Below are 27287 nucleotides of genomic sequence, written 5' to 3' on the forward strand. Positions count from 1 at the left end.
AAAAAAAAAAAAAAAAAAAAAAAAAAAAAAAAAAAAAAAAGCAGTGCTTTAGAACAAGCTCTTAAAAAGGAACAAATAAACTCATTTAACTAGAGTTAACTGATTAAGTTGGATTTTCTAGGGTATTTTTTCCACATCTGTTTGTTTCTCTGGGAGAATGAGAAGTCAAGTCAAAGAAAAGCATCTCTCATGGTGAAATTTCAATCCTTAGGGGTAGTTACTGTAGTAAAGTCATCGCTGCTTTCCAGTCCTGTCCTTCTCCAATTTATCCTCCAAGCTGTGGCCAGAGTGACTATCCTGAATTGCACACCTGCCAAAAAGTCTTAAATGTCTCCCTGTGGCCTATGGGACAATATCTAGCCTCCCTGGCCTGGCTTCCAAGATGCTACACAAACTGTCTCACTTTCATCTCCAGCCTCTTTTTGCACTCTCCCCCACCCCAGCCTCTGATATTATTTTATTATTTATTTATTTATTTACTTATTTTGAGATAGAGTCTTGCTCTGTCGCCCAGGCTGGAGTGCAGTGGCCCGATCTTGGCTCACTGCAACCTCCACCTGCCAGCTTCAAGTGATTCTCCTGTCTCAGCCTCCTAAGTAGCTGGGACTACAGGCACACATCACCATGCCTGGCTAGTTTTCTGTATTCTTAGTAGAGACGGGGTTTCAACGTGTTAGCCAGGATGGTTTCAATCTCCTGACCTCTTGATCCACCCACCTCAGCCTCCCAAAGTGCTGGGATTACAGGCATGAGCCATTGCACCCGGCGAGTCTCTGATTTTAAGCTCCACCACTCTCTACCTCTTTTCACATGAAACATGCCTCTATAGGCCTTTGTTTATGCTATTCCTTCTGGCTGTAATGCCCTTCTTCTTCTGTGACAAGTGCATACCTACCCATCCTTCATTCCCCAGCTCCCGTGCCCCATTCTCCAGGAAGTTTTCCCTCAGGCAGAAGGCATAGCTCTCTCTGGGCTTCACAAAGCCCTCAATCCCAACCTTAACTGGAGCACAGCGCACACCCTGTAGTCATTTTCTGAGGGTCTGTCTCCTGCACATGTCTGGGATCAACTTGAAGGGCAGAGACCAGGTTTGAGTTATTTCTGCATTCCCAGCACCAAGAACAGAGCCATTCCCAGCCTCAGTTCCCAAACCCAGGCCAGAACACCCAGCTCTTGGCAGCAAGTTAGATGGACTGGCTGGCACCTCCATTCTCCCAACTTCTTTTTCTTCAAGGATCCAGGGTATTGGAAGAGCAACCCATGTCCCACACATTGTCATCCAGAAGTGAAAAGCTGGGGACAGTTTAGACCCTAGGCAGTGCTGCCACAGAGCCTAGGCTGTGGGAAACAGGAAGCATTAATTGACCAGAGGAAGCACCACCCTAGACTTAGCCTCCCCCAGACATCCAGCACCCAATCCTGCCCTGCCCTGGACTCACGTGCCCAGAACATCTCTGAAGTTGTAAATGTCCGTAATGTCCTCTGCCTGCTTCCATCTGGGGCCTTCCACTGCCCCCGGCATGGCCCACTGCCCCCCGGCCACAGCCAGGGCTCCTGCAAGGAGAATGGAAGGAGGAGATTCAGTGGTGCCCAGTCTTCTGTCTGGAAATTTGCTGCAGGCTCCATTCAGTCATTCAAACTGCATTTATTTATCCTATATTCATCCACTTGACAAAATAATTCAACAAACATTCATTTGTTTATTCAACATTCAGCAAATTCTCATGCCTAGAGAAAAACCTTTCATGGTGGCAGCAAAATTCTTTATTTAACAAAGTCATGCATTCATTCATTCATTTATTCTAGTTCACTTCCCAGTTTTCCCCCTCTCCAAATCCATGCACCCAGGGATACCCCAACCTCTGGCAGTACAACAGTTAAACCCCCAGAGCAGTTAGTAGAAGCCTGGAGGATCCCCTTGTCCCTAGAACTAGTGATGTCTCCACCCCACCCTGGAGATTGCTGGGGTGTCTCCTCGCCCTCCTCCTCCCCCCTTCCACCCCCTGACCTCTTGGAAATCAGGTTTCCAGCAGCCTGGGCTTCCAGCAATATCTCAGCCACATTTTTAAATAGCTCTTTTTGCACTGTTACCACAGCAACAACAGCCACAGCTGGAGCTCCCCAGACCTCTCCCTCCTGACTCCCCATTTGGGTCCCGGGAGCCTGAGAAATGGTCCTCCCCACTCTGTCCCGTACTGGCCCCATCTCAACCTATCCAGCCTGGCCCTTCCCCTGCTGAGATCTGTCTTATCCAGCAGGAGAGGGTGGGAGTTCTCTCCCATTTATCAGATGAAGAATGGGGAGACTCAGGTTGGAGTTGGGTAGAGGCTGGGTCCAGAGGCCCAAATGACACCCGGCCTAGGGCCCCCAGCTAAGCTTGCTGAGGGTAAAAGCCATGGAATGCCCTCGGCTGATCCTTCCAATATGAAGCCAGAATGGGCCCCATTCAGAGAACACAACCTCTCGATCCATCCGAAGAGGATGAGGCCAAAACAGAGCCCAGCATGCTTTGTGACCTCAGGGAGAGCACTTTCCTTCTCTCTTTTCCTCTAAGGGAGAATGAGGAGCAGGTGTCCTGACTAGAGCCTCTGGTGTGAGATTCAACTCCTGGAAAAGGACCTTGTTCCCAGGGGACCCTGGCCACTCATCCCAGGGGCAGAAACTTCTAGGAAAGGAGACTTGAGCGTAAGATGTAGAGACAGGCCTGGAGGCCTAGGAAGTACAACCCTCACAGATTCACAAACATCCCTGTAGCAGACACCCACACCAAGCCCCCTCCACAGCCCTAAACTCAAACACCTGCCTCCTAGATCCCGTACACCTTGTATCCAGATCCCATGACCACACATATGCTCCCAGACATCAGCACATGTGTCTACACCACACACTGCTTCAGACAGCCTTACACTCGAACATCTGCCTGTCTACCCAGACATCTCTCACCGAGCTCCTTCTTCCACCCCAAAACACACATCCACCCACACCTGCACAAGATGACACCCAGACACACACACACCCTCATATACCAGACATGCCCTACACCCTCCAGCTCCTCTACCCCATCCCCTGGAAGCTCCAGTATTCCAAACCAAACCCCAACTCCGTACACACCTAACTCCAAATATCCTCGGTACACAATTCTACACCCCCTTCTAACTCTGACTTGAGACCCTTAGAGCCAAATACCAGCACACACAACACGTGGATACCGCTCTAACCAAAAAACACGCGCATTCCCAGATCCCCCACCCATGTCTGACCCACACGACTGTCCTAAGACGTTAGCACACTCCACAAGCCTCCCACCCCCACCCCATGGATACCTCCAAATCCCCACGCCCTTCCACTGTCGGGCCAGCTGAAGGCGCTCACTCAGGCCCCCTCCTCTATTACCCACTCAGTGTCCCATGGGCCCACCTGGCACTCGCTGGGTCTGGGGCAGAGGGAGAGGAGAAAGGCCCAGCCCTGCCCCTCAGGGTCCAGCCCGCCTGGTAGAGTGCCCAGTGGCCACTCCTTGGGAAAGGATACCCAGAGACTGAGGGCTCCCGCCGCCCCTCCGCAGCGCCCAGGGGTGCAGGAGTGGGGGGCTAGGCTGTACCTGCAGCTGCCCCGCCGCGGGGCTGGCTAGGAGACCCGCAGTGGCTGGCGCTGAGCTCCGGCCGCGGTCCGCACCGTTGAGCGCCTGGGCCGCCCGCCCGTTCTCTTGCTGGGGCTGAGGCTCGGCTCGGCTCGGCTCCGCTCCGCCAGCTCGCTCCGCCGGCTCCCTCCGCCCGCCTGCGGCTCTGATGTCAGTGGAGGAGGAGTCTGCGGCGGAGGGACCCGGGATTGGGAGGCGAGGCGCCGCTCCAGGGCTGGGGAAGGGGCGCGGGTGGAGACCACCTTTCTGGTTCTGGTCAGAGATCTCCTGCTAGACGCTTCCCGCCCTTGGTCTTCAGCAGCGATCCACTTCACAGCGGGGACAACTGAGGCCCAGAGAGATGATTTTCAAATCAGCAGGTGGTCGGAAGCAAAGCAGGATTCCAACCCCGTCTGTCTGAGGCTAGAGGCCGGCCAAACTCGTCTTGTGGCCTGGTAGTTTTCTTTCAGACCGCTTCTGAAACCTCCCTTAGGGCTCTGTCGCCCTTCCCCTCTCCCCAACTCTCCTGTGCCCTGAAGGGAAACAGGCCCTCAGAGCTGCAGGGAGAAGGGGGGGCTGGTGGGGGTTGGGGAGCAGGGGAGTGGGGAAGGACCTGGAAAGAGTAGGCAATGAAGAGAGTTGAGGCGGCCATAGGGTGGCGGCCCCATTTGGCAGGTGGGAAAACAGAGGCCCAGGTCCCTCTGAAAGACGGAGCTGAGGCTTCAGCCCCAGACACTTGCTCCTCACAGTGGGTGGTGGTGCCCAGAGGTCCTAGGGAGGGAGAAGTTAAATCTGGATCCTGAAGGAAGCAGGCCAAAAAGGACCGAGGTATCACGTGACTGGCTGGGCTCCAGGGTTTGATGGCTGGGAGCCAGATTAGGGGAGGTGGGGGACAGAGCCCGCAAATAGGACAGAAGGCAAGGGGCCAAAGGTCGGCTTGTGCAAGGCCTTCCTTGGGAAGAAATTTGGTGCCGGGTGGAAGGAGGGAGCTCAGGGAGCAACTCGCAGGAATTGGGGACGGGGCTGGACTGGGGGCAGCCAGAGGAGGCACGGTGTTTAGGACCCCACTCTATCTCCAGTGACCTCCAAGTGGAGGTCACCACCCACTCCCTACTCCTGAATTCCTGCATTTTCCAGCTGGTGGTGGGGAGAGAACAGTGCTTATCCCCAACTCATTTATTTTTATTTTATTTTATTTTTAGACAAGGTCTTGCTCTGTCACCCAGGCTGCAGTGCAGTGGCATGATCACTGCTCACTGCAACCTCAAGCTCCTGGGCTCAAGTCATCCTTGTACCCCAGCCTCCCATGTAGATGGGACTACAGGTGCGTGTCACCACACCTAGCTAACTTTTTTATTTTTTGTAGAGATGAGGGTCTCACTATATTGCCAGGCTGGTCTCAACCTCCTGGGCTCAAGCAATCCTCCCCAATCAACTTCCCAAAGTGCTGGAATTACAGGCATGAGCCACTGCACCTGGTCAATTTATTATGCCCAACTTACAGATGAGAGAGGAAGATAGCTGAGGTTCCTGGAAAGGCTTTGCAGTCTAACTGATCCTGGTCACGCTTTGCCTCTCTGAACCTCAATTTCTTACTTGGGAACATGGGAATATTGACGATTGACTCAGAGTTCTGAGAATTCTATGAGATAATGATATGAAGTGCCTAGAACACTATTCAAAACATGAGAGCTAGACTCAGTGTAAACTGGAGAGAGAACTTCATTTGGCCAGGAAGGGGGGGTTTAAGGGATCCCTCTTCCAAATCTCAGTATCTCAGACTTCTTAGTTTATGGAAAAATCAATCTCCTGCTCAGGGCTGAGCCCCGACTCTCTGCTATACCCGCCAAGCATGCCCACTGAACTGGGGGTTCTTTTACCACAAATTCCTGTTTATCTTGATGACAACACTCCCTGAGTGATAAGGTGGCCTTTGTCCTTCTGAGGCTTGTACAACTTCTTCTCTTCCTCCTTTTTTGAAACAGAGTCTCACTCTGTTACCCAGGCTGAAGTGCAATGGTGCCAACTCACCTCACTGCAACCTCCACCTCCTGGATTCAAGTGATTCTTCTGCCTCAGCTTCCCAAGTAGCTGGGACTACAGGCGTGAACCAGCACGCCCAACTAAATTTTGTATTTCTAGTAGAGATGGGGCTTCACCATATTGGTCAGGCTGGTCTCGAACTCCCAACCTCATGTCATCCACCTGCCTCAGCCTTCCAAAGTGCTGAGATTACAGGCATGAGCCACCATGCCCAGCCAACTTGTACAACTTCTACAGTGTGCTCTATATTTTTCCTGCTTTTAAGCATTTCTGAGTGTGCTCATGCTTTCTTTTCTTTAAGAAACACATTATCTTTACTTTGTATTTCTACTCAGCAAGTGATACATGGTCATGGCAGGAAAATTGCATAACATATTAAAAACACACACAGACTATCTGATGAGATTTTTTTTCACTTCCTAAATGACAGAATCCCAATCTAAACCAGCTTCATCCAAGAGGAATCTATAGTTCACAATAGCTGCACAAGATTACAGGAGAAACACCAGGGATCGAGGCTTGGAGACTGGAACTGGAGGTGTAGTACTCTTAGAATTTGTTTTCTCTGTCTTCTCTCCTCTCTCCTTGTCTTGATTTCTCTTCACATGTTGGCCTCTTTTTCTCTGCAGAGTGATCTTCTACTTGGCAGGAAACATGGAGTGAAGCAGTCCCAGCTTTCTAATTAAACACAGTAGAAGGAAAGCATCCTCCCAATTTCCTATCTCAGACTCAGGGAAGGACTCTGGCTCTGCTTGAGTGATATGGTGACACGTTCACCCCTTGGCCTCCAGAACTGTTGCCAAGATAATTAGGGTGCTATATTGAACAAGTGTACTGTAATGGGCAGCCATGAGGAATGGAAGAGGTATCTTGTCCAAAGGAATTAGGGGTGCCAGGGAGACAAGATTAACACATCCCTCTCAGCCAGGCTCCCACCAACCAGAGATAGCCAGTGTTCACATTTTTAGTACAATTCTTCCAGATGTTTTTGGATGCATGTACATATACATCCTTCTGCAGCCCCCAGTCCCAATGAGCACATTTCAAGGTACTAATCAAAAAGTGAGTCAAAGGCCTGGCACAGTGGCTCATGCCTGTAATCCCAGCACTTTGGGAGGCCTAGGCAGGCAGATGATATGAGGTTAGGAGTTTGAGACCAGCCTGGACAACATGGTGAAGCCCCATCTCTACTGAAAATACAAAAACTAGCTGGGCACGGTGGCGTGCACCTGTAGTCCCAGCTACTCAGGGGACTGAGGCAGGAGAATCACTTGAACCTGGGAGACGGAAGTTGCAGCGAGAAAAGATTGTGCCATTGTACTTTTGCCTGGGTGACACAGGGAGACTTCATCTCAAAAAAAAAAAAGGTGAGTCAAGGAAAGTCAAATGTTCACAGGGAAAACAGGGATAATCTTTCTTTTTTGTTTAATATATGACAAAACAGCGCAAACATCTCCATCAGTTCTGTCACCCAGGCTGCAGTGCAGTGGCACCATCTCGTCTCACTGCAGCCTTGAGTTTCCAGACTCGAATGATTGTCCCACCTCAGCCTCCTGAGTAGCTGGGGCTACAGATGTGCACTACCATGCCTGGCTAATTTTTTTTTTTATTTTTTAATTTATTGTAGAGATTGAGTCTCCCTCTGTTGCCCAGACTCCTCTGGAACTCTGGACTCAGGTGACCCTCCTGCTTCGGCCTCCTGGAGTGCTGGGATTATAGGTGTGAGCCAGTGTGCCTGACCCTCATCAGTTCTTGAACCTGACAGAAAAGAAGCTGTTGAAAGAGTGAGTATTTAACTAAGATTAGAGAAAATGGAAGAAATCACAAGGAAATAGGTTTATTTTATTTATTTATTTTTTGAGATAGAGTCTCACTCTGTTGCCAGGCTGGAGTGCAGTGGCCTGATCTCAGCTCACTGCAACCTCCACCTCCCGGGTTCAAGCGTTTCTCCTGCCTCAGCCTCCCAAGTAGCTGGGATTACAGGCATGTGCTACCACGCCCCACTAATTTTTGTATTTTTAGCAGAGACGGGTTTTCATCATGTTGGCCAGGATGATCTCAATCCCTTGACCTCATGATCTGCCTGCCTCAGTCTCCCAAAGAGCTGGGATTACAGGTGTGAGCCACTACCCTAAGCCTATTTATTTATTTTTTGAGACGGAGTCTCACTCTGTCACCCAGGCTGGAGTGCAGTGGTGCGATCTCTGCTCACTGCAGTTTCTGCCTCTGGGGTTCAAGCGATTCTTCTGCCTCAGCCTCCTGAGTAGCTGGAATTACAGGCACTCCCGGCTAATCTTTTGTATTTTGATAGAGACGGGGTTTCTCCATGTTGCCCAGGGTGGTAGCAAACTCTTGAGCTCAGGCAATTTGCCCACCTCGGCCTCCCAAAGTGCTGGAATTACAGGGGCGAGCCACCCCGTCCAACCAGACAGGTTTATTTTAAAAAATTCTTTGGCTGGGTGCAGTAGCTGAGGCCTGAATCCCAGCACTTTGGGTGGCCGAGACGAGGCAGGTGAATCGCCTGAGGTCAGGAGTTCTAGATCAGCCTGGACAACGTAGCAAAACCCCGTTTCTACTAAAAATACAAAAATTAGCCGGGTGTGGTGGTGTATGCCTGTAGTTCCAGCTACTGGGAAGGCTGAAACAGGAGAATAGCTTATATCCAGGAGGCAGGGGCTGCAGTGAGCAGAGTTCGCAGCACTGCATTCCAGACTGGGCGACAGAGCCAGACTCTGTCTCAAAAAAAAAAAAAAAGAAAAGAAAAAGAAAAAGAAAAAGAAACTTTAGCTTTTGTTACTTTGTGTTACTTTTTTTTCAAAAAGTGAAAACCCTACCCTACCCTACTCTGAAATGGTAGCCAGCAATGAAAGGCAAACTTCAGACTAGGGAAATATTTTATAGATAATGAGCTTAATATTTTTATTATATAAATAGCACACAGAACTGAAAACAAACAGTAAGAACCCAATAAACAGTCAAAGGATGTAGATAAAACACAATAAACACAGGACATTTTGTATCTCACTAGTAATAAAAAAAAATACAAAGTAAAAGATAATTTGTAGCCTTTCAAATTTGAAGTTTGAAAAGCTGGTAACACTGAAGGCTCATGTTGATGTGAGGAAGGAGTAGTCCCATGTTCTGGTGGAAAAATGATTTGCTAAAGATCTTTTAGAAAGCAATTTGGCAGTATGCATCAAAGGCTTAAATAATGTCGAGGCCTTTTGACTCAGAGACTCCTCTTATGGGAATCAATTTCAGAGACGTAATCCTAAATTAGGATAAGGCTATATGCGCCAAGATTTCTGAATAATTTTTTTTTTTTTTTGCGCTGGGCTCATGCCTATAATCCCAGCATTTCCAGAGGCCGAGGCAGGTGGATCACTTGAGCCCATGAGTTCGAGACCAACCTGGCCAACATGATGAGACCCTGTCTCTACTAAAAATACAAAAATTAGCCAGGCATGTTGGCACATGCCTGTAACCCCAGCTACTTGGGAAGCTGAGGCAGAAGAATCACTTGAATCTTGGAGGTAGAGGTTGCAGTGATTTAGATTGTGCCACTGCACTCCAGCCTGGGCAACAGAGTGAGACCTAGTCTCAAAAAACAACAACAATGAACTCCAAAGAACAATATGTCTTGACCTTTTGATTAAAGGTTGTGATAATCGCTATGTGAAAGTTAAACTCCATTTGTTATCAAATGTGTGGAGAGTATTTTCAACCTATGATTCCAGTAACATGAGATATTGCTGAAACAGATTTTGGAGGACATCTACCAGTCTGCCACATTCCCCATCTCACTTGTATTTCTTTGCACTGACTTCACTCTCACTCCCTCTCATCAGTCCAGCCTCCAAGCTGCTCTGAGAGTGCTTTCTGATTCAGAGTGCCATTATGGCACTGGTCTGCTCACAAACCACTCATGGCTCCCTGTCACCTCAGAATGTGATGCTCAAACTTTAATATGCACTAGGAATCACCTAGGGGGCATGTTAAAATAGAGTGGCTAGGCCCCACACCCAGAGGTTTCTTTGTTTTTTGTTTGCTTGTTTTGCTTTGTTTTGTTTTGAGACAGAGATCAATCTGTTGCCCAGGCTGGAGCACGGTGGTGTGATCTCTACTCACTGCAACCTCTGCCTTCTAGGTTCAAGCAATTCTCCTGCCTCAGCCTCCCAAGCAGCTGGGATTACAGGTATGTGCCACCATGTCTGGCTAATTTTTGTATTTTTAGTAGAGATGGGGTTTCACCATATTGGCCAGGCTGGTCTTGAACTCCTGACCTCAGATGATTCCCCCTCCCTGGCCTCCCAAAGTGCTGGAATTATAAGTGTGAGCCACCGCACCTGGCCATACGCTCAGAGCTTTTGATTTAGTAGGTCTGTGGCCTGAGAGTTTGCATTTTTATCAAGTTCCCAGGTGATGCTGATGCTGCCAGTCCAGGGACCACACTTGGAGCACCAGTGACCTGGAGAATAAAGTCCATGCCCCTTAACCTGCCATTCAGTCTTGCCCAGCCTAGTCTTCAGCCTAGTTTCTAGTGTCATTACTCATCCTTTCCTTTCCCCTCCAAACACCCAGGGCTGCAGTCACACTGTAGTTCTCACTTCTCTCTAAGCAGGCCAGCTGTTCACACCTCTGTGCCTTGCTCCTTTTGTCTGGAATGTTATCTTCTGCCCAGCAACTTCCTTTCTACATTCTCCCTGAAGCCTTTCCTGACCCTGTAAGCTGTTGTTAAGTCTTTCTCTGCCCCAAGTCCCTGCCAATTTTGCACAGTCTTCTTATTGCTCTTGTGGCCTAGTGTTTTGTCTGTCTGTGTCCCCATCTCTGGAGCCTTAGTCACCTCCATAGCTCTCAGCCATTGTGACAGGGTCACTGAGTGAGGGAACAAAAGTATAATGAGGAAATGGAGGTGTGTAGATGGAGTGAATAAGTGAATGGGGTAATTAGGTAGGTGAAGAGAAGAAATGAGGAGTTTATTGATACCTGAACGAGTGAGTTACAGTCCACTGGGCTTGGTGCTCGCCACTGAGTCCTGAGCTCCAGGCCAAAAGAGAAATTCACTCCCTGGCCACATTTCCACAAAGTTCCAGCCATCACTTTCTTTTCAGCAGGAGCCAACTGGGAGACAGAGTACTCAGTGCCCAGAGTACTCAGGAGCAGACAGGGGCTGGGGACCCACTGTGGGTCAGAGCTCACCCTCCCTGTTCTCACTCACCCTGGTGTTGCTGAAAGTCAGCTGTAAGGTATTTGGAACTCTGGGGAGACCATGTTGTGCAAGACAGATGCTTTCTAGGGCCAAGACACAAAAGGCTTTGCCTCCAAACTAGTGATAAGGAATCAGAATTGTTTTGAGTTAAATTTGGAGACTTGAGGTATTAGAACTAATCCACCCTCCTCATGACAACCCAGCTTCCTCCATATTCATAGAGGAGGCATCTTTTGGCTCAGCAGACACTGATATGACTGTAAGAACTCTGTCAGGGATGGTGCTACCTGGGGACAGCAACTATTCCTGCACCAAGGCTGTGTGGCCTCAGCAAGACACAGTGTGTCTTTGAGCCTCTGCGTCATCTGCAGGTTGGAATATTACAAATCCCCTTCAAGGTACATGGTGAGCATCAGGTAGGAGGGGTGGGTCAAGGGCCTGGCACAGTGCCAGGCAGATAGTAGGTATGCAACAGAGAACAGCTAGAGTGTTCACAACTGATCCTTGAAAGTTAAGTTTCTTCCCTGGTGAACCAGGCCCAGTTGGTCTTCTAAGGTTCTTCCTTCTATTTATATCTGTCTTCCTTCTTTCACAATTCTATCCAATTTTGGGACATCAGCTCTTATCCCACCTCCTCCGCAAAACTGTCTCTGTTCTTGGAACTCTCTACCAACAACGCCCACCATACTTATGGTGTGGCCCAGTGAACATGGAAGTGAGTGGTTAAGAGGAGGAGGTCTTCAAGCAGAGCTGCCATGTATGGCTGCACAGGGCACTGCCCAGGTATAGGGAATACCATTCACATACAGTGTAATGGGAGTGAGGCCGCAGTGAGTTGTAAGGAAGAGGCTCTCTCTGCAAGCCAAATGGCCTGAGTTTGAATTGTGGCTCAACCACTCAATTGCTTGACGAAGCAAGGTATGTAACCTCCTAAGCCTCAGTTTCCTCATCTGTGACTGGGATGTTATTATAGTAGCTGAGAATATTAGGTAGTTGAATGAGCTCAGAACAGTGCCTGGTATATCCCTAACATTTACTGAGCACTTAATTGCATTATCGTTATGATTATAGTTGGTTTCTCATCATTGCTTGTGTGGGTGTCTTTTCTCTCTGAGAAGGCTGTGAGCAACCTGGGACAATGAGTCACTGAGAAATTGCAGCAGCTTGGCCCAGCACCTAGTGGGAGGCAGGGCCTCATGCTGTCCTCTCTCTCAGGATCCTACTTCAGCTTTGTTTTTGCCAAAATTCACTTGTAATAGGCCTTTTTTAGTTACAAATCACAACACTCCAATGCAAGCTAGTTTAAGCCAAAAGAAGCCTTTGTGGGCTGATATATGTGGGAAGTCTAAGGGAGGATCCAGTGGCTTCAGGCAGAGCTGGATCCAGCGCTTCTCCATCTCCTGGCTCTGCTTTTCTGAGCTGGCTTTATTCTTTCTCCATGGGAGGAGAGCAAGTCACTGGTGTAGTCTGAGCTTATAGTCTATGGCTTATGGTCCAAAAAGAAGTGAAGCTCTCCTCTCGGCATCCACAGAGCAATGGAGGGCCTCGAGTGACCCAGCTTGGGTCACATGCCTGCTTCTAGGACTAATCATTGTGGCTAGAGAGATTGGCACTTGACTGGCCAAGCTGGGGTTATGTGTCCACCTTAGTTTGGCAGTTGGACAAGAGCCATATGTGATGGGGAAGGGACTTTTATCCAACAGAGGGGTGCTGGGTATACAAGAATGTTGGCCGTGTTCACTCTCCTTCTTTCTGGCTCAGTTCATAGGTCACTTCCTTGGGGAACCTTGCCCTCCCTTCTCCCCTGCGTGGACCTCAACCTTCCCACAGTAAATTGCAGATTATTCCCCGATTCTCTCAGACCAGTCTGGGAACAACTTGAGGTAGGTACCACAGCATATTTATTCATCTGTATCCTGCAGGCTAAGCTTCCTGCCCCAGCTGTGGAAGGGACGTTGGTGGTGGCCTATCCAGCACTCACTTCTCCACTTCCTACTCAGATCTTGTTGGGTTTTACCCTCTCTCTGCACCGCCTTGATGGAGTAGCAAACTCCACTCTCACTGGTGTAAAACCATGACAGTCTCCCTTGCCACAGTGACTGAAGAATGGGCATGTGAGGCTGAGTTTGGGCCACTGAAACATGATGGTATCTCGGAAAAGGCTTCTTGCTCCTGTGGGTGGGCCGTGGAAGCCTGCTGGTTCCTGCTCCCTCCTGTGCTGGATGTAAATGAGGAAGCATCTGGCCTCAACTGCTCCACTGCCACACTACTGCCAGAAAAGAACTCGGCTTAGGCAGAGGTCGACACTGTGGAGGGCAGTGTGGCGACACCTAAGGAACCTGGGCCCTTGATGGCCCTGAAGAGTTGCTATATTGGCTAACCTTGAAGGTGCCAAGCCTGCAGCCAACACATTTGCTTTTTTTTTTTTTTTTTTTTTGAGACGGAGTTTCACTCTGTTGCCCAGGCTAGAGTGCAATGGCGGGATCTCAGCTCACCGCAACCTCTGCCTCCCGGGTTCAAGCGATTCTCCTGCCTCAGCCTCCCGAGTAGCTGGGATTACAGGCATGCGCCACCACACCTGGCTAATTTTGTATTTTTAGTAGAGATGGTGTTCCTCCATGTTGGTCAGGGCTCGTCTTGAACTCCTGATCTCAGGTTATCCACCCGCCTTGGCCTCCCAAAGTGCTGGGATTACAGGTGTTGAGCCACTGCGCCCAGTCCACACCCACATATTTCCTTATTGTGAATCCACTTGGAGCTGGGGGGTGTTGTTACCTGCAGCCACAAGTATCCTCCGAAAGAAGGGCTCAGAATGTTCTCCCTGAATGAATGCCACAGGCCAGTGGCCACGGGCTGAGAGCCACCAAGCATATCCCTACAAACCTTACCACCCACACTGGTTCCTTCCTACCCCACCATAACAGACATTCAGACTGGATGCTTTTTTTTGAAAAACCACAGCAGTCACTTTATTCTTAAGTTTGCACTTTACAAAACCACAAGGGAGAAGTCCTTCAGGGGGAGAGAGAAGTAGGGGGTTAGGGAGTCAGGGATGGTAAAGAGAGGGAGGAGGAAGATCCAGAAACGAAATACCCCCCCAACCTCATCTTGAGAACCAAGCAGACTAGGGCCCAGGCCAACCCAGCAGGGCTTCCTATGTCCTGGCTGTGCAGAGCTAGGCAGGCCAAAAGACCTCAGAGGAAGGGCCACAGTCCTCTAGAGACTGCCACCATTTGAGGGACAGCCACAGGCCAATGCTTCCTGTGCCCAAAGAAGGAAGTGGGCCTCCCCTCCCCTCCCCCAGAAGGCAGCCTGAGGCAAGGGTGAGGGCTACCCATCCAGCAGCTTCAGGATACTCTCACGCTCCTTTAGAGTCTTCCAGGCCTGGTCCTTTTCTTTCTTGGTGGGAGTCCGCTTCTTCTGCCGGGCAGCCATGATCTTGCGAAAGGCGTCCATGACCTCATTGTCAGCCATGCGAACCCGCTGCCTCAGCTCCTGCCGGCTTACCTCCTCCTTTGCCAGCCTGTTGGGGACCGGCCAGCCAGGTGTCATGGTCAGCCCACCTCCAGAGTGGTCCCTCCCTCTTCCAGACTGAGCTTACCCACCAGCCCAGGCTGGCACACCTGTGGATTGTTTCATACAATCGTGACCAAAAAGCAGTTACTGAACTACACTTATATGGCATAATTTTAAGCTCTTGAAAAATTAACTCATGTTGATCATGGGGGAGGCTGTGCACATGTAAGGATAGGAAGTATATGAGAATTCTCTGTACCTTCCTCTCAATTTTGTTGTGAACTTAAAACTGCTCTAAAAGAATAAAATCTTGGCTGCACATGATGGTTCACATCTGTAGTCCCAGCACTTTGGGAACCCAAGGCAGGAGATCACTTGAGCCCAGGAGTTCGAGACCAGTCTGAGTAACATAGTGAGACTGTCTCCACAAAAAAATTAAAAAATTAGCTGGGTGTGGTGGTGCACACCTGTGGTCCCAACTCCAAAGGGGCTGAGGACTGCTTGAGGCCAGGAGTTCAAGGAGTGAAGTATGATCATGCCACTGCACTCCAGTTTGGGCGACAGAGCATGACTGTGTCTTTAAAAGGTCTTAAAAACATATACGGTAGGCTGGGCAAAGTAGCTCATGCCTGTAATCCAAGTGCTTTGGGAGGTGGAGGAAGGAAGATCACTTGAGGCCAGGAGTTTGAGACCAACCTTGGCAACAGAGCAAGACCTTGTCTCTAAATAAAATATACATATGCATACACACACACACACACAATACACACACATGCAGGCACGTGTGCACACATCCACACCCACTCTCTCTCTTTCAGTTAATCCTCCTAACAACCCTGCAAAGTATGTACTATTATTCCCATGTTACTAGTGAAAAAAATAAGGCTCAAAGAGGATCCCAGGAACCCACAGTTAGTAAGTGGGAGATCTGGAGCAGGCTGGGGCCAAATTCTTGTTTTTAGACAAGAGTTCTTTAACAGGTGCTCCAGTGCCAGCAGAAGGCCTGCTTACTTTGGCATCCATATTCCAGAGCCCCCTAAGGGCATAGGCAGCCTGAGGTGGACAGGAGGTGGGTGAGACACCAAATTAATCCCTCCGAATACAATGTGATTTATACATTTCATGGATGGTGGAGCTGGAAGGTTGCTTAGCAATTGAGTCCAGCCTACCAGTTTTCCAGAAGGGGAAGCTGCTGCTTAGGCCGGGGGTGCTTAAGGCCTTGCACCTGCTCTGCAGCAGGGTAAGTGCTGTGCTCTGGTTTCCTAAGAGCCGCAAGCCATTTCTTCATTGCCCATCACTTCTTTTTTTTTTGAGACAAGTCTCACTCTGTCACCCATGCTGGAGTACAGTGGCCTGATCAAGCTCACTGCAGCCTCCACCTCCCAGGACCAAGTGATCCTCCCACCTCAGCCTCCTGAGTAGCTAGGACTATAGGCATCTGCCACCATGCCTGGCTAATTTTTAAAAATTTTTGGGAGAGATGAGTTCTCACTACATTGCCCAGGCTAGTCTTGAACTCCTAAGCTCAAACAAGCCTCCTACCTCAGCCTCCCAAAGTGCTGGGATTACAGGCATGAGCCACCAGGCCCCACTTGGGCCCATTACTTCTGTAACTGCACATGCCTACTTTTCTCTCTTCTTCTGTCTCTCCTCCTTCCCTTAGTGCCTCTTTCATCTGTGTTTTCTTCTCTCACCCTTCAGAAAAAAACATGAACTATTACAGAAAAAGGCTTTGATTCAGCCCTGGGATGAAGTCTCAGCTTGGCTGTTTACTGAGGGTGTGACCTTCAGCAGAGCACTTCACTTCACTGGGCCTTTATTTCCTCATCTGGTAAACAAGGAAAATACCACCTCCCTCCTGGCACACAAGCCCCTGGCACACAGTAGACACTCCGCATACATTAGTCACCCTTATCCTTAAATACCCTGGCAGCAGCTTGTCAGCAACTACCTCTCCTTTTAATGGCACCTGTCTTTACTGATCATCTACTAGTAATCTGCAACTCCATTGCTCTGCCTCTCTTGCTGACCCCCAGCACAATGCCTGGCTAAGAGACAAAAAGAATGGCCAAATGATTATCTGGGCATGGTGGCGCATGCCTGTAATCCCAGCTATTTGGGAGGCTGAGGCAGGAGAGTTGCCTGAACCTGGGAGGAGGAGGCTGCAGTGAGCCGAGATTGCACCACTGCACTCCAGCCTGGGAAACACAGTGAGACACTGTCTCAAAAAAAAAAAAAAAAAGGCCAAATGAATGAGTGTGCCCTGACCCGTTAGGGCCCTGTGAAGTCAAGACATGGCACTTGCTGGTGAGAAGCAAAGAGACTTGCTTGGGTTGCTTCCCTATCTCTTTAACAAAAGGGCAGCTATTCCACAGTCTCCCTCCGGATGTCACTTATACCCTTGTTGTGATCAACGCAGGACAAGATGGATGGGAGCTGACATCAAATGAATGGCAGGCACTAAAGTGGCGGATTCCCTAAAGAACGTGTTCTAAAACACTGATCAATTTCTTGTGATGAGCAAATAAATATCACAGATCCCCAACAAAATGTTAACAGTTAATCAGTCTAGGTGAAGAATATACTGATGTTTATTACGTGAATCCTTCAGATTTTGTGTATGAAATTTTTTATAATAAAACTTTGGGGAGAAAAAGAAAAGTAGCATGAAAAGAAAAAATAAATCACATAACAATGTGAATATAGGTAACACTACTAAACTATACACTTAAAAATGGTTAAGAGGATAATTTTTTTTTCTTTTTTTGAGATGGAGTTTTGCTCGTTGCCCAGGCTGGAGTGCAATGGTGCAGTCTTGACTCACTGCAACCTCCGCCTCCCAGGTTCAAGCAATTCTCCTGCCTCAGACTTCCATGGGCATAAATTTCATGTTATGCCTTTACCACAAATAAAAAACCAAACCAAATCAAATCAATCAATCAGTCACAGGTACCTGAGCCCCACTCTGTGGAATTAGAATTTGTCTGAGAAATACCTGGTGGACTGGCCACTACTTTTTTTTTTCAAGGCTCTCCAGGTGACTTAGAGGACAGCCAGGTTTGGAAAGCCTGTTGCAAAGTCCCTGGAAGGTGACCAGCTGTGGCCACGGCCTCCAAGGCCACCCCCAGGATCATGCATCCTGCTTATACTCACCTCAGCAGATCATGCTTCTTGGTGCGGTTGTGGGCACTAAGTGCCTTCAGCTCTGCCTGCCGTTTGCGCAGCTCAGCAAGGACTTCATCCTCAGAGTCCTCTGCGGGGCGGTCCTCAGACTCCAAAAGGCCCTGGGCAATGAGCTCCTCTTTGATGCGGCTTTCCAGGGACTTAGTATGCGGCACACTGCATGGGGAGACAGGCCCCTGTCAAACTCAAGAGCCAGCTTGGAGGAGGGCCCACTTTGGAGGTTCCCAGGACTTCCCAAGGCAGTGAACACCTGCCTTTCCCTTTGAGCACCCCCTCTGTATCTATCCAGATGTAAAGGGAGGAACAGACACATCTGGTCTGGTTTTTAAATACAAGCAACATGTATCCACTGTCCAAAAAATATGGAAAAACTTGTAATGCCAACAACCCAGAAAGCAGCACTATTATTTTGTTATATGTTGTTATATATATTCCAGATTTTGTTATATATTATCCCCAATCTTTTGCTACATATTAGTCCAGGTTTTTTCCCCTATGGGAACATATTTAAATATATTTTAACTAAGCTGGGTGTGGTTGCTCATGCCTGTAATCCCAGCACTTTGGGAGGCTAAGGTGGGAGGATCACCTGAGGTCAAGAGTTCAAGACCAGCCTGGCCAACATGGTGAAACCCCATCTTTACTAAAAATAAAGTTTGCCAGGTGTGGTGGCAGGCACCTGTAATCACAGCTACTTGGAGGCTAAGGCAGGAGAATCGCTTGAACCCAGGAGGTGGAGGTTGCAGTGAACCAAGATCGTGCCATTGCACTCCAACCTAAACGACAAGATTGAGACTCCGTCTCAAAAAAAAAAAAAAAAAAAAAAAGGAAAAGGAAAAAGAAATATATTTTAAGTAAAAATAGGATTATAATGTCTGTACTGGACTACAACTAACATTTTTCCCACTTGGCATGCTGTAATTTACATCTTTTCATGTCGATGAACTATATTTCTCTATACTTGCAACTATATGATTAATAGTTGTAAGTTATTCCATCACATGGAGTTATGCCAATTTTGCTAACCAATCCCCTTCAGTGGGACATTTAGGTTATTTAAGGTATGAACAGTTCTGTGCTGAACAACCCTGCACTCAGTCTGTGCATGCAGGCACGCTGGGCCAGCCCTCACACTTGAGACTGCTATTGGGCTGCACCTAATTGCCCCCAGTCTCCTATTGATGAGGACCCCCCCATGCTGAAATGGATTGAAGCCAACAGAAGCGGGGGCCAGATTGTGGGGTGTGGATAGGACACCACTCACCTGAAGGGCTTGTTCTGATTGCGAGGGGAGGTGCTTGCCCCGTCAGCCCCTGATTCTTTTCCAGACATGTCAGGAATAGGAGAGTCCTCCATAGGGGAAATAATATTTTCCTAGAACACCACAAAAATGGGTGGAAGGAAAAAGAGCTGTTCCACTTTCCTGCTCTTTTCTGACCTATTCTGATAGTCTTCACAGCCCATGCTCTCCTTTCCTCCGCAGCAGCTGGGCAATGCTTGTCCAGCTGCATTACATTTCCCAGGCTCCCTTGCAAGGGGGTACGGTCATGTGACAGATTCTCTCTAGGGGAAAGTGATCAGAAGTGATAACAGCCACAGCTGGGCATGGCCCAAAAGGCTTCCTTCACACACTCCTCCTTGCTCTTATTCTGTGGGACTGGAGTGGCAATTACACCTAGAATGACCCTGTGCAGACTGCAAGGCCATTGTCAGATGGGGTCCCTGTCTGATGGTATGAGGTAGAGACCTGCCTCTTCCCCTAACTTAGATAACCTGGAACATGTACCCAGACTGTTACATGAGAGAAACTATTGCATTTCAGCCAGAACAGAAAACTGAGGCTCAATGAGGTGAAAGGGTGTGAAGGTGTGTCTAAGGTCAACCAGCAGGTGTGAAGACAAGGACCCTGAAGCTGGGGTTTGAATCCTGCTGTGTGAGATCTCAAACAAACAGTTCCCTTTTCTGAGCCTCAATATTCGCACCTGTAACACAAGGTTAACCATTGTCCTGGCCTCCAGAGGGAGGATGTGTATAAAGCACCCCCACAGAGCTCAGCCCTTAGCCAATGCTCAGCAAAAGTAACTGTGGAATAAAGGCTACCTTTGGGGGAAGTCGGAGAAAAGAAGGGACATGAGAGCGGCTGCTAGGATATAGTAATGTTTCATTGTGTAATCTCCAGGCTGGTAATATAAGCTTATTTGTGAAAATTGTACATTTACGATCTGTGGACCTTTCTATTAGGTTGGTGCAAAAGTTATGTATTATTCCCAATCTTTTGCTACATATTAGCCCAGGTTTTTACTTTTGCACCATCATAATAAATGTATGATATAGTCCAACATAACACACTGAAACACAAAGTAATGTTTTGGGTTGGGGTGCTCACCTCCACCAGGGCCTGCAAGAGGCGCTGGGTCAGGGCACCAAAGGGGCACCCATCTTCTGGCTGCTCGTGCTGGGCCTCAGACTTCTTCAGCAGGGCATCCACATCTAAGCAGGCACAGGAAAGAAGGGCAGGTAGGCTGAAGTTCTGGAACTCAAATCCTGACCTGGGGTTGGCAGGGAGGTGAGGGGCCTACCTTTAGTGTCCAGTTCGGTCAGTGGCCCCATGAGGCCTTTCTTCTTGTCAGCCACAGCCGCTGCCCGGGCCCCATCCTTCTGCTCCTCCAGCAGGTCCTCCTGGGCCCAGCGTTGGGAGTAATGCTTCCCCAGGGGTGGGATCTGTGGGAAAGATGGTACCTGGCCCTGAGTGGGTAAGCACTGGCCAGCCATGCTTCATTCATTAATTCACTTATCTGTCTTATTTCTCTCTCAAGTCCCTAGGTTCAGGGCCAAGCCCAGTGCCAGGTACAGGTAAGAAGGGACAAAGAAGATGAAAACTCTACATTCACACTCTAGTAAGGGAGACAGGTCCAAAAGGAACTAAGACACACATACACAGAAACCAATCTGAAACAATTCCCAAGATAGAAGGTGCAGAATACTCCACATTCACAGATTGTCTCGGGTCACAGTAATTGCCTCGAGAGAATTAGGGGCCTTCAGCTCACGGTGACAGGGAATTACCGTTTGTATTGCTTGAATGTACTACTGCTGTCTCTAGGAACTACTTTTTCAAATAAATTTTTAAAAAATCAGGTAAGCGACGTGAAAGAGGTAGATCAAAGTGTTGTGGCAGCACAAAGGAGAGACTCACTTTCTGCTGGGGAATCTGAAAGGGTGCTTTGGTAGAGGTAATATGAGATCAGGGCCTTGAAGGGTGAGTCAAGTCTGTCAAGGAGAAAAGAGATTGCCAGAGGCCCAGAGACCAGCAAGGAGCCGGTGGTGTCCTGGAATGAGGGCAAGGTACTCGGTAGGACCAGTCAACAGGGCAATGAAAAGGAGTATGGCCGAGAAAAATGGAGAGGGGCATTGGAGTTTTGCCACCAAGGACTGAGACGCTTGGACTTGATCCTGTAGGTAACGGGATAAAGAGAGGCCTAGAAGCAGCACCATATCATGAACACATCTGATCATGACAGCTGACCTCTGGGCGCATTCTCCATCAACATTTTTCTGTATTTTCTAAATTTTATTTTCATCATGAAAACATAGAGTTTTATATCTTCTTCTCCTTCCTTTTTTTTTTTTTTTTTTTTAAATGAGAGGGAATCTCACTTTGTCACCCAGGCTGGAATACAGTGGCGTGGTCTTGGCTCACTGCAACCTCCCAGGTTCAAGCGATTTTCCTGGCTCCACCTACCGAGTAGCTGGAATTACAGGCGCACACTACCATGCCCGGCTAACTTTTGTATTTTTAATAGAGACAGGGTTTCACCATGTTGGTCAGGCTGGTCTCAAACTCCTGACCTCAGGAAATCTGCCTGCCATGGCATCCCAAAGTGTGGGGATTACAGGGGTGAGCCACTGCACCTGGCTGAGTTTTATATATTAAAAAAAGAAGAGGCCCGGTGCAGTGGCTCATATGCCTGTAATCCTAGCACTCTGGGAGGCCGACACAGGCGGATCACGAGGTCGAGATCGGACCATGCTGGCCAACATGGTGAAACCCTGTCTCTACTAAAAGTACAAAAATTAGCTGGGTATGGTGATGCCTGCCTATAGTCCCAGCTACCTGGGAGGCTGAGGCAGGAGAATCGCTTGAACCCGGGAGGCGGAGGTTGCAGTGAGCTGAGCCCATGCCACTGCACTCCAGCCTGGTGACAGAGTGAGACTCAAAGAAAGAAAGAAAAAAGTTCTCTCCAGGGGCCTCAAAACAGGAAGAAAGTTAAGGGGCTGTTTGGATAAATGATGATGAAGGCTTGGACCAAAGCAGAGGGGATGGAGATAAAGCAACATGGGCAGACTTCACTAAGTAGATGCTTGAGGGTGTGGTGACCATTTGGCTGGGGTAGAGGGGAGGCAGTGCATGGAGAAAGCTGAGTTTGGGCCTGGGTGTCAGGATGCTTGATGGAGCAGATAGGAGGCTGGGCAGGGTCGGGGAAGGAATACGATGCATAGCTTTGGTAGCTTTAATTCTCAGGCACTCTGAGCTCTCTTGTTCTGCACCATGTCTACCAAAGCCCAGGATTTCTACCTTGTAATGCTCAGCCTCATCTTCTGGGGGCTTCAGTAGCTCCTCAAGTGTGCGCACTTCCTCGCTGGTGATGTCAGCACAGTAGGGCTCCACTGAAGCCCAGAACCTGCAGGGAGAAGCAGATCCTGAGTGGGCACCCCGCCCCACCAGTGCCACCACCAGAGCCTCAAGGCCCCTTTCTATGTTCTCTAGCCCAGGACCTGTTGGGGGCATCATTTTTGGGGATCCGTGGCACGTCGATAGGGTCATCAGTGAATTCATATTCCTGGATCTTGGGCTGAAGGTTTTTGGATTTGGGCCGTCCTGGGCCAGGGCCTGGCCCATGTCCCGCCTTCCCTTCCAGTTTCTGCTTCTTGGGCTTCCCATGTTTGGGGGGAGCTCCAAGTTCATGGTCTCGACCCAGCTTCAGGAATCGTCGGTCACCTTTCTTATCCTGCCAGTCGGTGAGGATCTGAAATTTACAGAAACTGTCACTGAGGGGGAGAACAGAAAACACCGAATATCTCTCTTTCCTTTAGTGAATAAAATAGGATCTAGAATCTAAGGAGGCTCCTGGGTCTTTCCCCATCTTCTTTCTACCTAGTCAACTCTTACTCATCCCTCAAAATTCAGCTCATTTTTTGTGCCTGGCCTCAAGACTTCATTCATATACTTCTCATCATCTCATTCACTTGTTTGTCTGTACTCTGATTCACCTCTGTATCACCCATGCCAGTCACATACTGTTTAACAGAAGAGTCCTCTCAGCAAACCTTCACTTTGATTTCACTACTACTGAGATGCCTTCTCTGAATCGGTTACCCAGGTTCTTAGATGCTCAAATACAACTTGTATCATAGCCTTCCTCAAGGAGCTTCTGTGGATTCCCAGGGACAAGTTAATTCCATTCATCCTTTTAGGTCTAGTTGGCAACTCCTTCCTCTACAAGTCTCTGGTACTTCATACCTCCACCGTGGACCCAACTGTGTTGTTTGGTCACATTGGGATGACCATCACACCTTGTCTCTTCAGCTAGACCATAAGCTACTGAAGACCAGAAAGCCCATCTTAACCATCTCTGTTTTGCAGGATACAGCATAGCGCCTGGCACACAAGGCTCAGGGGATGTTTATGCTGTGAATAAAGTAATCAGAGTAGTGAATAAATAACATCTGAAGTGCTAGTGCCTGGTATTGGGCTGAGCTTTTGTAAAAATTCTCTTTCAATCCTCACAAAAGCCCTAAGGCAGGTCCTATTAGTCATCCCACTTTGCAGATAGGGAAACTGATACTCAGAGATGAGGCAACTTTCTCAGAGTCACATAGCTAGGAAATAGCAATGCCAGCAAGTGCGTATGCCAGGATTCAAATCCAGGTCTCCCCATTCCAGTTCCGTAGTATTCCTTACCACAACACCACAAGTATGTACCTGACTTTCTCCCTTTCCTAGTTGGCAAGCTCCAACTAGGAGCTAGCATAGGACCCAAAACATACGGTGGGATGGAGTGTCAATAAAAGCTTAGTGAATTAGAAATCTTGCAATTTAAGAGGATCATGCATAGTCTTACTTTTTGTGTCATGCAAGCCCAGTTTGGGTCTCTCCCCCTCTCCCCACAAACCCCTGTACCCCAGGTCTCCGCATATGGGCCTAACTCGATGACCCATCCCATAACTTGTTGCAGTCCATCTCTGGTGACAGACCCTCTCTGGGGTATCACCTGGGTTTCGGCTTCAAGCACGCGCAGGCGCCGGCTGGCAGAAGACAGCAGGGTCTCAAGCTCCAGCTGCAGGGTGTCCAGCTCCTCAATGCCGATGCCATCGTCCTCGGAGCGCGCCAGCACTGCCGTGTAGCGGGGACAGACCTTCAGGTGATCCACAGACTTGAAATCGTGGAACTGCAAGGGGCAGTCTTTCAACTCACTCATGGCCCAGGATATGGGGATCCTGTGGAGCTGGAGAGGACACAGCCATTGATGGGGGACAAAGTAGTTTGAAAACAAGGGCTTCTTACCTCCAGGGACAGCCTCAAGGAAGCCAGAGTTCAGTCCCTTCCTGACAAGATTGATGGCACAGTTCCTACTCATAGGGCACTTAACTTGTGCCAAGCTAGGTGCGGGGCACTTTATCAGCCTATCTCACTGAAATTCTCGCTCAGCACCATGAACAGGGACCACTGTGATCTCACTTTTACAGAGAAAGAAACTGAGACTCTGTAAGGGTGGGCATGTGCCTATGCTTCCAAAACGTAATTTGAACCCTGCTAGTCTTGAGTCTGCACCCCTGATCACCATGCTATACTGCTATGCCTTGCCTTTCTGATGCTCTTTCCTTCCCTTCTTTTTCTCTTGGGTTTTGCTAAGACTGAGTTCCAAGCACCCCATTCTTACCATGTTGTCTGGGACTCTTAGCCTCTTCTTGTCTTACCACACTCCACATTTCCCACTTCTCTCGTCACTAATAGTGGTTTAGAATGTGGGCTGGTAAGCCAGACAGACCTGGGTTCAAGCCCAGGCTTTACCGTTCTCTACTTATGTGCCCCTGAACATGTTATTTGACCTTTTTTTTTTTTTTTTTTCCTGAGACGGAGTTTCGCTCTTGTTGCCCAGGCTGCACTGCAATGGCATGATCTCGGGTTACCGCAACCTCCGCCTCCCTGGTTCAAGCGATTCTCCTGCCTCAGCCTCCCGAGTAGCTGGGATTACAAGCATGCACCACCACACCCGGCTAATTTTGTATTTTTAGTAGAGACGGGGTTTCTCCATGTTGGCCTGGATGGTCTCGAGCTCCCAACCTCAGGTGATCCGCCCGCCTCGGCCTCCCAAAGTGCTGGGATTACAGGAGTGAGACACCGTGCCCGGCCTATTTGATCTTTTTGAGTCTCAGTTTTTCCATCTGTAAAATGGGGACAAAAGATGTCTTGGTCTGTTTCCCCATTAAAAGCCTGAATCTGAAAAATGGGGATAACAACAGTACCTACCTCCCTGGGATGCTCTGAGGATTAAGAGATGATGCCAGTCAAGAGCCCAGTTCAGAGTGCCTGGCACAGAAGAAGTGGGACTATTTAATGGCTGGCCCCACCCGGGAGTCGCCCCAATGTCTCGCCTTCAGAGTCCCTGTTCTCCAGGGACACCCTAGCGCGACCCCCGCCCCCTCTACCTCCTCACTGCTGCCTCCTACGGCCCCGGGGCCGCGGGAGGGGGCGGGGAGTTCCGGTCGGTGGGAGCAACCGCCCCGGAACTGGCTATGGGCGGGCCCCTTGCAGTTGACGCGGGGGCGGGGAGTCAGCGAGGGCGAGCCTACTGGGATTTGCGGGAAGTGGGGAGCAGGTGGGCCTCGAGCAAGCCCACTAGGGGTGGGGTGCGGGCGGTGGGCCTCAGGCGAGCCCCAGGACAGAGCCCGGGGCGGAGGGCGGGGCTTGGCGGCTGAGGTCTCGGCGCTGCAGTTAGCCCCGCTGAGCCCCAGGAGCTGCGGGTAGGAGGGGCGAGAGAAAGGATGGGGGCACAGAACCGGAAGAAACGAAGGGCTCCTCCGCTTCAGCTTGTCCTAATTTGGTGCCCAACCTGAGGCTGGGCTGTATCATTGCATGTCTAGGGGGAGGCTGTGGCAAAGGCGACAAGAAGACCGAAGGCACAAGCGAGAGCTGCACGCATACCTGGCCAATCTTGAGTAGTGACCCTAGTGCAAGAGTTTAAAAATACCGAGAGAGCCCTAGCTGGAAAACTTCCGTTGAGGCCCAAGCGTTCTAGGCTCTCCCTACCCCGCTCAGAGCATGGATGGTACCGTCCGGAAGTCCGGGCGGAGACCTCGGCTGCGCTTCTCGCGAAAGGGCAGGCATCGCGGGGCTGGCTACTTCCGCACTTCCGCTTTCCGGCCCATCCAGCGCCCGCGATGGTGAGAGAGCCGGGCCCCCAGTTAGGGACCCCCAGCTGTTCAGCCTCAGGGCTCTGGGTTGGTGGGAGATGTGGCTTTGCTGTGGGGGCCCAGGGCCGATGGATGCCGGGGGGTGTGGGGACACGATGAGGGTGGGAGAAAGAGGGCGGGGCGGGGGCCCGCGGTGAGGAAGGGGTAAGTGGAGGTACTTGCTGGTATGAAGCGGGCCTTTCTGCTTCATGATCAGCCTTCGAAGCAGGTAGGGACTTTTCCTGAGCCCTGGAGGAAGCCGGAAGTGGGGCCTCCTAGGGCTTGTTGGAGCGTCTTGAGGGTACGTAGTCGGCCTCTTAGCCCGTCGTAGGGCCGCTGAGGCATGTAGCAAGGCCACCTGCCTATCCACAATGGAGCGTCACTAAACACGCCCTTTGTCCTCTTCTGCCTTCCTGATCCTACAGTTGCTCAAGGCAGGCGGCCACACTTCTTCTGGAGGTACCAAGAGTGGGATAACCACTGATGGTACCTCCAGCCCAGCTTCCACCCCACTGGAGGATCTCTCATGTTGCTTCCACTCAGGCCCTTCCTAGTCAGAACCGAACTGTGTCAGCCTTAGTGTATGCTAGCTGTCATACTGTTCATTCCTTCCTTCCTGGAAGTCCTCCCTTTTCATACATGTGGGCATTCCTGGGATTTGTGACTTTGGATCACCACCTCCCTCTTTGCCACACCCTCCCTGGTGATACTGATCTAGTCTCCTGGCTTCGAAGACCTTTGCATTCTGGTGACTCCTTATCTGGCTTCCCAACTCTCTTTCAGGATTTGTCTGGATATTTTGAAGCGATATTAAAATTAGATCTCTAGTTCAAAACTCATCTTCCATTCTAAACTTGCTCTTCCCCCTGGGTTCCCTATCCTGGCAAACTTTGTGACCTCATATCTCAGCTAGAAATCTGGAATTTTTTTCTTCTAATGGAGCACAGGCCTCCTGATTTTTAAAAATTCAAGTTTATTGAGGTATTACATGAAACTACATCTGTTTTATTCATGAAGGGACAGGTGTCAAGGAGCCAGTCACCCTTTTTAGGTTTACTCTCTATAAGTATTGACAAAATCTTGCTCGATATGGTGGCATGTGCCTGTAGTACCAGCTATCAAGAGGCTGAGAGGCAGGAGGATCGTTTGAGCCTAGAAGTTTGAGGCTGTAGTACACTGTGATCACTCCTGTGAATAGCTACTGTACTTCATCCTGAGCAATATAGAAAGACCCCCTGTTTTTTTTTTTTTTTTTTTTTTTTTTTA

At 49.4% G+C, this 27287-nt stretch overlaps 3 protein-coding genes across 8 annotated transcripts in view; 1 reads left to right on the forward strand and 2 right to left on the reverse strand.

Annotated features, from left to right (window-relative positions):
- The window catches only part of CAMK1 (calcium/calmodulin dependent protein kinase I), a 15199-nt gene extending 10835 nt beyond the window's left edge, over nucleotides 1-4364 (reverse strand). Inside the window, exons 1-3 of one of the 3 annotated variants that reach the window (XM_032290619.1) lie at nucleotides 4230-4364; nucleotides 3599-3962; nucleotides 1440-1554 (exon numbers count right to left, since the gene is read on the reverse strand). In XM_032290619.1, the coding sequence (XP_032146510.1) occupies nucleotides 1440-1522 (83 nt within the window). In that variant the 5' untranslated portion in view covers nucleotides 1523-1554; nucleotides 3599-3962; nucleotides 4230-4364. Of the gene's footprint in view, nucleotides 1-1439; nucleotides 1555-3528; nucleotides 4032-4229 lie in introns of those variants that run through there. The other 2 variants (XM_032290620.1, XM_032290621.1) reach the window with 2 other exon arrangements.
- A 9445-nt stretch (nucleotides 4365-13809) lies between these two features.
- Nucleotides 13810-25894, reverse strand: TADA3 (transcriptional adaptor 3). 3 transcript variants are annotated; one of them, XM_032290631.1, is made up of 10 exons: nucleotides 25278-25370; nucleotides 25099-25158; nucleotides 23840-24073; nucleotides 22344-22594; nucleotides 22144-22249; nucleotides 20147-20306; nucleotides 19954-20057; nucleotides 18832-18941; nucleotides 17538-17723; nucleotides 13810-14391 (listed from the first exon to the last, which is right to left on the reverse strand). In XM_032290631.1, the coding sequence occupies exons 3-10, from the start codon at nucleotides 24044-24046 to the stop codon at nucleotides 14199-14201; spliced, it is 1317 nt and encodes a 438-aa protein (XP_032146522.1). In that variant the 5' UTR covers nucleotides 24047-24073; nucleotides 25099-25158; nucleotides 25278-25370; the 3' UTR covers nucleotides 13810-14198. The 3 variants fall into 3 exon arrangements, with proteins under 3 accessions (XP_032146522.1, XP_032146523.1, XP_032146521.1); XM_032290632.1 differs by having other exon boundaries at nucleotides 20147-20288; nucleotides 25099-25894; XM_032290630.1 differs by lacking the exon at nucleotides 25278-25370 and having other exon boundaries at nucleotides 25099-25238.
- The window catches only part of ARPC4 (actin related protein 2/3 complex subunit 4), a 13315-nt gene continuing 11464 nt past the window's right edge, over nucleotides 25437-27287 (forward strand). The window contains exon 1 of one of the 2 annotated variants that reach the window (XM_032290639.1): nucleotides 25437-26012. In XM_032290639.1, the coding sequence (XP_032146530.1) occupies nucleotides 26010-26012 (3 nt within the window). In that variant the 5' untranslated portion in view covers nucleotides 25437-26009. Of the gene's footprint in view, nucleotides 26013-26193; nucleotides 26323-27287 lie in introns of those variants that run through there. The other variant, XM_032290638.1, reaches the window with a different exon arrangement.

The sequence above is a fragment of the Sapajus apella genome, unplaced genomic scaffold, assembly GCF_009761245.1.
Source record: "Sapajus apella isolate SASKATOON/1434 unplaced genomic scaffold, GSC_monkey_1.0 scaffold23, whole genome shotgun sequence".
Classification (NCBI taxonomy): Eukaryota; Metazoa; Chordata; class Mammalia; order Primates; family Cebidae; genus Sapajus; species Sapajus apella.

Bases quoted from the DNA above. Each gene is read 5' to 3' on its own strand.
- TADA3 (XM_032290631.1), bottom strand. From the start codon at position 24,046: ATGAGTGAGTTGAAAGACTGCCCCTTGCAGTTCCACGATTTCAAGTCT. The intron at 22,250-22,343 runs GTCCTGGGCTAG...TTCTCCCTGCAG, and splicing joins AAAAATGATGCCCCCAACAG to GTTCTGGGCTTCAGTGGAGC. The intron at 20,307-22,143 runs GTAGAAATCCTG...ACTCAGGGCCAG, and splicing joins ATGAGGCTGAGCATTACAAG to GTACCATCTTTCCCACAGAT.